At 36.2% G+C, this 9,493-nt stretch overlaps 1 protein-coding gene across 1 annotated transcript in view; it reads left to right on the forward strand.

The window, feature by feature from the left end:
* The window catches only part of ENPP3 (ectonucleotide pyrophosphatase/phosphodiesterase 3), a 37,440-nt gene extending 30,788 nt beyond the window's left edge, over positions 1 to 6,652 (forward strand). Inside the window, exons 21-25 of the mRNA XM_010194349.1 lie at positions 873 to 1,011; positions 1,544 to 1,621; positions 3,016 to 3,148; positions 4,783 to 4,939; positions 6,479 to 6,652. Of these exons, the coding sequence (XP_010192651.1) occupies positions 873 to 1,011; positions 1,544 to 1,621; positions 3,016 to 3,148; positions 4,783 to 4,939; positions 6,479 to 6,652 (681 nt within the window). The remainder of the gene's footprint in view (positions 1 to 872; positions 1,012 to 1,543; positions 1,622 to 3,015; positions 3,149 to 4,782; positions 4,940 to 6,478) is intronic.
* The last annotated feature ends 2,841 nt before the right edge of the window (positions 6,653 to 9,493 follow it).

A 9,493-nucleotide genomic window follows, 5' to 3' on the forward strand; every position in this document is an offset into this window, starting at 1 on the left:
TCCATTAATGTCCAACCTGACCATAATATGGGCATCTACAGGAATTATCATAAAAGTAAGCAAAGAAATTAAGTCAAGGAGTACAAAGAGGCATAAGAAGAATATTCCAGTTCTTTATTTCTGCTCAGTTTTAACCAATCAAAATAAACAGTATACTAAAAATTGACTTAGATGTTTACCATTTATAAAGCTATAAAGCAAATAAATACGTTCAGTTCTTACCAAAATGAAAAAAAAATTACTTGTAAATGAGTATGAAAAATAAAATGCAGTTAAACACTGGAAATTAATGGTTAATGCTATCATGAAATTACAATAAGGGTTATAGAAACAATTATCACAATCACTTCTGGCCAGATCTTAGCTAGTGTGCATGTTAACATGTCTCAATGAAGTCAGTGAAGCTAGCCAGTAAAATGTACTGAATTTACTATGAATTTATTTAGCTTTAACTTGTCAGCAGCACAGACTCTTATTATGGAGACAGAATCCTCAGATGCGAAGATGAGGTGATAGCGTAATCTTTATATACTAGCTGCTTTCCAGGAGGATGTGACATCAAGTTTGTGTTTCCAGAAATATGTAAAAGTGACGAATAAGCCAAACGTGTCGCCTGTTTTTGCCTAAGTTATAACCTTATTTTACTACTACAATTTTACATGCTGCATAAGGATTTCCCTGAATTACCTAAAAACAGAAGTAGGGGAAAAACACTAGGCAGAAAACATCAGTGTACATTACTTGCATTGACCTGATTCACTATGAAAATAGGAGAAGATTCAATGAAGTCTGTTCTAGAAAGTTAAAACCATACAAAGCACTGGGTTAGCCACAGACGTGGGTGTAATACTTTTTTTTTTTCCTTTTCACAGGAAAACGCATCTCCTCTTCCTCCCACTGTTTCAGACTGTCTGCGGGCTGATGTTAGAATCCCTGTTGATCGGAGCCAAAACTGTTCTATCTACTACCCAGAAGGGCTGGCCTTCACCCGCAGCTTCCTCTATCCTCCCAGTGAGCATGGTTCTTTTTATAGCTAGGGCTTAGAAAGTCTTAATCAGCTGGATGTGGGTTCATGTTTAAACATATATTCAAACACCAAAACAAACCTCTTTGGATCAGCATGTTGGGCAGAAAAAGGTTTCCAGTGTTTGTAGACTGACCAAAAGCAGGAGAACTGCTACTTGTATCTAAATATTTTCAGTTTAGAATATTTTAGTTTTTCTTTAACAAGTAGAACAACTTGAATATGATGAAAACTGGTTGGAAAGATGTAAAGAGTTGCAGTGAATGGCTGTCTCCCTTCCTTTATATGAATGTCCATTTCCTATTGTGAAATTTGATAATTACTTTATTGAACAGATTGTACAAATATATTTGGAGATATAGTTGCAGTAGGATCATACACTCATGCTCAAATGTAAAATGTAATTGAATTACATGTGCTTGCAGTTTAGTGACATATGAATCAAATTCATCTTGGCGTTTCATTACTTTGTATTTTTTTTCTTTGTTTCATTACTTTATACTTTTTTATTTTATATAGACTTCAGTTCATCTGATCTTGAACAGTATGATGCCTTACTCACCAGCAATATTGTTCCCATGTATAGAGCTTTCAGAGGTAGGTTGCAAAGTTTTGATTAATTTTCTGTACTTATGGTTCTGGATTTGATAAAGCAATGACAAGGACTTAAAAACATTACTGCATGGCCTGTAGTATATCCAGATCCTGTGCAAATATTTCTAGAACTTTTTTAAAGTAGATGAGTGAAATTTTAAAACACACTTATTGAAGTTAATTTTTTTTCTATGTGTAGTCCTGTCTGACATCTCCCTAGGTGTACCTGTTCACTTTTGAATTTTCTCTTCATTTCCTGTGTGCTGTCTTAACATGAAATGCTAACAGTGAAACTCTCATGAAAATATCCCCTTGGGGAATGCTCAGAGTGAATGAAAGTGGTCTCAGGACAAGGCAGGACCAAGTTTGTAAACAATGCTTTGATACAGTGCCTGTTTTCTCACTCAAACTCAAACCACACAGTTTTAATCTTGGAATATTTATTTCAGGCAGATGTTTTTATTGTACAGGTGCAGTAAGCTACATTAACTCTTTCCATCCGAACTGGCTTACATTTGTTTATAATCACTGATAAGAAATTTTCTAAAACTGCATACCGTCCTGCTTTTTCTTAGACAAAGGATGGAAAGAGGAATTGCGTAAGGAAAATGCTGGAGGAAAAGCAATCATGCAACTCACTTTCTAATGCATTCAGACCTCATTAATTCATTCACTCATGTAATAAAAAACAGAGATCCAGAAAACCTAAGTGTCTCTAATCTTCGGAGTAAAACAAAGGTATTATGAAAAGAAGTACATTTTTCTGAGGAAAACTCTACAAGATATTTAAACTTATAAGAAGTTACTCTAGACCATAAACAGAAGGCAAATCACTAGGGGATGCCCTCAGCCCCTCAAAACTCATCTGTTTTTTTTGCCGCAATAGCTGTAAATAATTGAATGGTCTCACTAGCTTATATCCTACAAATTGTATTTCCTCAACATCTGTGAAATAAAGCAAATTGTCGAGTGATATTTGACATGAGTTCTGTAGAGTTAGACTAACTCTCAGGTGCCAAATATTCATCTCACAAAGCTATAATCTCAGTTCCTACAATTGGTGCAGTTGCAGGTGCTAGCAGGTAGGCCAGAAATGAATGACCTCTCAGCTCCAGAATTGTACCTTTGACTTCAGATTGAATGCATTATCTCCAGTAGTGCAACAGACCTTGCAGAGCTTTAATAGCATTTACTATGCCTCTTTCAATGGTGGGTGAGAGTGTGTGCCTTCAGATGAAATCCAAATGTTGTGTAACGAAGAGTTGATTTTACAGGCAGTTTAGTTTGGAACTTTTTATTATTCATCCATAGCAAAAAAAGGAAATATGTTCTTTTTCTTTAGTGGTGAAATAACTTCAAATTTTGTTAAATATGCTTATATTTTCTTTTAATGACAGACATATGGGACTATTTCCATAATGTCCTTCTTCAGGAGTATGCTAGAGAAAGGAATGGAGTAAATGTTATCAGTGGACCAGTGTTTGATTACAATTATGATGGCCATTTTGATACTCTTGATGAAATTAAGCAGTAAGTAAACGGAAAAGCCAGAAGTCAAACTCCAGATTATTTCCCACTGTATTTCCACACAAACATACTTCTATTCAAAAAGAATAAGAAACAAATGTCACAAAGAATGGAGTATTGCCTTTATGATACGACATCTGCTGTTACTCATACAACAGCAAATACTCTTATAAACAGATACAGTAGATGCTGAAGTTCCAGTAAAGAGAAAAAAGCTTTGCAGTTCCATGTGTATTTATGTACGCATGGACAGGTACAGACTAGTAATTTGTTTCCCAAGCTTATGCCTAGATTTCTGGACTTCTGCAACAGAAATACTGGGAGAATATATGACATCTAAATAAGCAGAAGATGTGTGCAAACATAATTTTCTCATTTTCATGTTGTGCTCACTCACCTGTTTGATGTTTCTCCCTGTTGTCTCAAACTGATGTGCTATATCAAACATCAAATTTCTGTGTTTGCCTTCCCTGAATCATGTACCTGGGAATGTAAAATGTAACATTGTGGAGCGTCTTCTTTGCGTGGCTATGGCTTACACAGGAAACTTTAAGTTCTGACAAGTTCTAGGTACATTTTAGTGAGTTCTGGTAACATAGCAAAATACATTAAAAAATAATCTGTCTGTGGAAACAGGAATAAGAGAAGACTTAAACAAAAAAATCTTCAGAAGAGAAATATAAAAGATGAACATAAATTATTTCTATTAGTGAATGAGGACAGAAGGAGGAAAAAACAGAGTAAGAATAAACAACTTAAGATTGTTCCAAATATAGGAAAAACGCCTTGTGACAGTAAGAACACTTACGTAGTAGAAAAGTGCTGGGAAATCTGCACAGTTGAATCTGTCACTGGAGATGTTTTATTCAAGGCTAGACTTAATACCACATCTGTCAAAAATGGTTTGAGAATGGGAAAATGAGCTCTGCCATGATGTGGGAGGGTGGAAGGGAGGAGAGACTTGAACTTCCTTCCAAGCAGAATGCTGTAATACCCAGTTGACCACATAATGTTGCCTACAGTTTGGAATAAGCATGTTTCATTCAGCATGGTTAGTCAGTCATACGAAGCAGTATAATGATTTCAGTGATGGTGTTTTGTTGAATACTGAAGATATGCTGTACATTTGAGAAGCATTCAGCTCCTTATAATTTTATACACAAAAGTGCCTATGTTCACAGAGTAGCCAGAACAGAGAGGCAAAGACATTTTGAATCAGATATCGTAAACACAAGTCATCATTCTGACATTTCTTACTGGCAAGGAACAAGAAGTTAATTTTCTTGTCACTCTTCTTCCAGTTCAGTTTATTGTGGTTAAAATTCTTAATGTAATGAAGGGCAAATATGCATGCTCTCTGTCTCTGGTTTTGGCAAAATACAGTGTTGACCATATAAGCAATCCTGTTGGTTTCTGTGGAACTTCTTGTAGTAAAAGGACTAATCCACATGTGTCTGGCTATTCATGAAACAGATATTGAGCCTGTCTATCCCATCAGTTATTTCTTTCAATCATAAAATAAAGTTGTACAGTTTTGAAAGATCTATGCTGAGATAAGTTCTATAAATCAATAAAGGCATCAGTGGTTTTAATACTTGATATCTAGGTAAATCCCTTAATTAATGTTTGTTCTGTAGGTATGTAAACAATACAGAAATCCCTGTCCCAACCCATTACTTTGTGGTTCTGACTAGCTGCAAGAACAAGTCCTATACTCCACTGAACTGTTTAGGCTCCTTGGATGCTTTGTCATTCATCATTCCCCATCGACCTGACAACACTGAAAGCTGTGCTGTAAGTATAATACTTCTATGCTCCTGTGTGCCAGTGAGCTTTGTGAACTGATTCTCACTGGAATCCAGTCATCTGAAGAGCCTTTAGAAGTCTAAGTGTTTAATTCCCAATAAATTAAGAGTGACTTCAGAGTTAAGTGATGCCTAGGAGAGCAAGAAGGTCCAGGAGAGGTAGCTGGAAACTGATGAGCTGATAGGAAGCAAGGAAGAAGAAGAAAGGAGGCTTTGATAAGAGGACTTGAGAATGCTGTCACCTGAAAATAACTGAGAACAGCAGCACAGGCAACAAGGTGATGAGATAGCTTTATGCAAGGCTGCAGGATAAACTTACTCCAGACGTATCAGGGGACTTTGAGTGTCACTTGCTTCAGTGTATCTAGAAGAATTCCTTCAATCCTTTGTTCCACCTTTATCAGAAATCAGGCAGTAGACATTCAAATGAATGGTCTGCAGTTCAAATTCATACTTGAATTAAATAAAATCTATGCTTACCATTAATGGTGTAAATTTCATGTTTTATAGCAAACAAAATAAATTAACTGAGTGTAATATGTACTGTTGATCCAGCTGAGTGTCTGCTCCAGAAAATTTGGGATGCAGAAGGTTCTTTAGCTCAGTGTGTGTGTTACAAATTCTCCCCACGCACAAGTATAGCTGCACAAACTTGAGCTGGCCCTCAAAGCAATACAATTGTGTTTAGTTAGTTTATTTATAACTTTGAACTCATAACTCCAGACAGGTGCAAGCTTGCACTGCTTAGAACTTGGGTGTCTCCTCATTTGTGGTGTGGGTAATCCACAACTGCTCAGTGATCTTTTTGTTTGTTGAAGGTTGATTAAATATACAAAATAAGTAATTTTAATGAATTAATTATACTTCAGTAATTAACATGTTATTTCTGAAGTTTTGCAACAAACCCCAAATATCGTTGCACTTTGTATTCATTATGTCTTGCAGTGATGTAAATTTGGTGAATCATTTGTGTTAGAATCAGATATTGTTAATGGAAAAGCAAATTACCATCTGTTTGCAGGAAAAACTTTGTAGTAAAAGAATTGAACAGTAACATTTTTGATTGATTAGTGCTTACGTTTCCATCCTTTTTCCTGTCTATCTAGCAATTATTATTGCTGTCCAACAATCAAGACTGAGCTGCTGTAAAGACTTCATTCAGGTTGTCAGGTCCTGTTGTTTGGCTAGCTTGAGCACTGCAGCTGATTTATACTGTAACTAAAACTATCCTTACCTGTGTGTTTAAAACATGATTCAACTGTACTTCATGGCCGGAAGTCATGCTTACCATTTCAGCATGATTTTGCTTCTCCATTACTTGGAGCTGGCAAGATGGGACTTCCATTCGATTCTGTTTGAATGAGATCCCTAAATGCAAAGCTGCAAAGATGTCTAGGAAAACCTGAATCTTCATTTAACCAACTGGAGGCCTTTTGTCTGTCAAACCAGTTCAAACACTGGTTATTGTCTACCACCACTAAACAGTGCCTTTTGTGTGTTTAAACATTTTTCTTGTTTGTTTTGGCAGGAAAATAAGACATTTTCCGAATGGGTTGAAGAAAGAGTTCAGGCTCATTCTGCACGTGTTCGGGATGTGGAGCTGCTAACTGGGCTTGACTTTTACCAGGAGAGAAAGGAACCCATTTCTGAGATCTTACAGCTAAAGACATTTTTGCCAGTATTTGAGACTGAAATTAACTGAGTGTCTTTTAAAAACGTGTCAGTGCTTGGAAGAAAGCAAATTTAAGTGGTTTAACTTTTCCCCTTGCTATATATATGTGGGAAACATGACAACAGCTCTTTTATAGGAAAACACACTTAGAGGAGCTAATTTCTTTTTTTCAAATTCACGTTCTTTGGTTAAGAGTTTTGTTTCAACTAAATAAAAATTACCTAAGGTAAATTTATTGCTTTATTGCTTATTTATTAAGGTAAATCATCATTGCTGGGCCAGGCTTTTAAAACAGAGAGTATTTTATTAGTAGTAGTTTGAAAGAAACCTGCAAAAGGAATGTATGTCATAGTTGAGAGATCCAGAACTATAAAGTGTATAGGAAATGTTTTTATAATGGAGTTGGAAAGTGAAATAGTTTGAGGGGAGTGTGTGTGGGTTTTTCCCTTGTGTGTGTCAGAGAGCTTATGGTTATCTAATACCAGTATGTCCTGAAATGTTCTGAATTTCTCTTTCTCACCTATTAAACTACATGGGAACTGCTATATATTTTCACAAAACCCATATTCAAGCTCATAAAAAGATTATTTATAGTGGAAATATTTTCTATGATCATTCCCTGTGTTTTCCACTTGGCTTAATTCATGATGCTAGTAACAAGTGACATGAAGTTAGAGTAACTGAGCTGTATTCTGTACCCTTCAGAAATCTTGAAGCACTGAACATGAAGAGATAAAAGAAATGCTCTAGCCAGAAGCATTTTGTCTGTATATTTACCGGTCTTTGCAATTATTTCCAAATGTCTGGCAAAACCTAAATGTTTGTGTCTATTTTTAAATAGCTAAGCCTGAGATTAGAGCATTAAATCAGTATTGACATCTGAAAAATAGTCAGTGTTCCTTTCTGCAGTGACTTTATACACAGAGAGTCTCTAACTCACACTGTGCTGTACACAAATTTCTACTGAGGGAGATAAGTGGGACAAGGCAGTGGAAATTCCCAGATTCTTCTGTTACAGAAATGTCATGCACTAATTGAGTCTTGAGCTGATTTTCTCCACCGAAAATGCTGCTAAGTGCAGGTGTGAATAACAGCAGACAATTGACCATTTGTCTGCTTTATAGGAACAGTGTGGGAGTTTTAAAAAAGCATGTCGAAGAGTGTTTCAATCTGCAACTAAGAGTGGAGTGAATTAGATATGTCTGTTTAAAACAGGGAAGCTTTAAAAGTCTATTAAAAAAAACAAACCAAAACAAACCAAACAAACACCAACCAAAAAACCCACAGGACATTTTCCCCCATGTCCTAGATGATCAATGCATGCACATACACTCCAAACATAGCTTAGCAGTATTTATCTAGCACCAAGATGTGGGACCAAGCTGAACGTCAAGATTTGTGTCCTTGGTTAAACCATTACACCATCTCCTTGAACATGGAATTGTATTTCACCCTGCAACACTGTGGCATCTAAATCTGTCCATCTAAATTGGAGACTACTGCTTAACTACCTCAATTAAGAGTATAACTGCTTTTTCACTGCATAGTAAATCATACCCTAACTCAAGTCAATGAATCTACATAACACATAACAATTTAGGCATGTAAATTAACTAGTTTAGAATCACAGTTAAATTCAGACATAAGAAAACAAACAGGTTTACATATTTGGTATGTCTACATTAGCAATTTAAAGTAGAACTAGCTTGACTGATGTGATACTGTTGTGATTCAATATATTTAAATTTGAATTAACCCCTATATCTCCAACTGTGACAGAATACAAGCTTCAGGCCAATACTCTAGTTGAATTATGAAAGCAAATTCGTGGTATAGATATGAGTTTGCGAAGAGTTACATTCTCGGTTGAATTATGTATATCTCTGCATATCTGCATAATGAAATAATGTCTTTGAGGTTTGTCCAGACTTTCATCCATTGTCTCATGCACAAATGGTACTAGACGTAAATATCAGGAAAATTAATTTGCTGTCCTCCTTCACAAAATTCTTTAATATTCTTCTTTGTTAAAATGTCTAGTCTTCCCCCTTGCCAAAAACACTCCACCTTACTGATAGAAGTTGGCTCCTTCTATGTAAAGATCCCATCCTATCAGGACGACAAAAACTGTATTTCTCGTTCAGTATCATCTAACACGAGAGAATCTTGATTACATATTTGGGTTTTACACAAATTTTGGTGGTGATGGAGTCAGAAGTTGCAGTTACTCTGAGAAAGCAATATGAAAGTGGTTTTGCTATAGTCACGTTTATTTCCCCTGCTATTCATTCAGCTGTCATAATATCTAGCATTCAAAAGCATAGTGGGTCATTTACAGATAAAAATAATTGCATGGGAATAACTAACTGAAAATCTTCTGTGAGTAAAGGACTTGGTTCTTAGCCCTTTAATCTTCTCTTGGCATTGATGTCTGGATACTCTCTTCATGTTGCAGAGTCTCCAGCTTTCTCAGTCCCAATTCTCTATGCAGTGAGTGTGGTACAGCTTCTGTCACACCCCATGACAAACTCTGCTCTAAACTGCTTCTGTCAGTATGTTCCCTCTCCTCCTCCCCAGAGGCTGTAATGTCCATCTGTTAGTTGATCTTGTGGTTTCACAGGCCTCCTTAAACCTGTTGCATCTTTCATTACTTACAGGAACAACCATGGAAAGTTGGGGATTTTTTTCCTCGTCACTACTAAGTTCAACCAAAGAGCCTAGTCATTGACTGCTTTAAAACATGTCTGGATGTCTGACACATAGTGGAAAACTGTGGGCTAAGCTTTCTTGCTTTCCCTTCCCTATTTACATGGCTAACACCTGCATTGGAGATTGGGAGAACTGGTAGTGAAGTGGATAGAATTATGATTA

The sequence above is a fragment of the Mesitornis unicolor genome, unplaced genomic scaffold (genome assembly GCF_000695765.1).
Source record: "Mesitornis unicolor isolate BGI_N332 unplaced genomic scaffold, ASM69576v1 scaffold1310, whole genome shotgun sequence".
NCBI lineage: Eukaryota > Metazoa > Chordata > Aves > Mesitornithiformes > Mesitornithidae > Mesitornis > Mesitornis unicolor.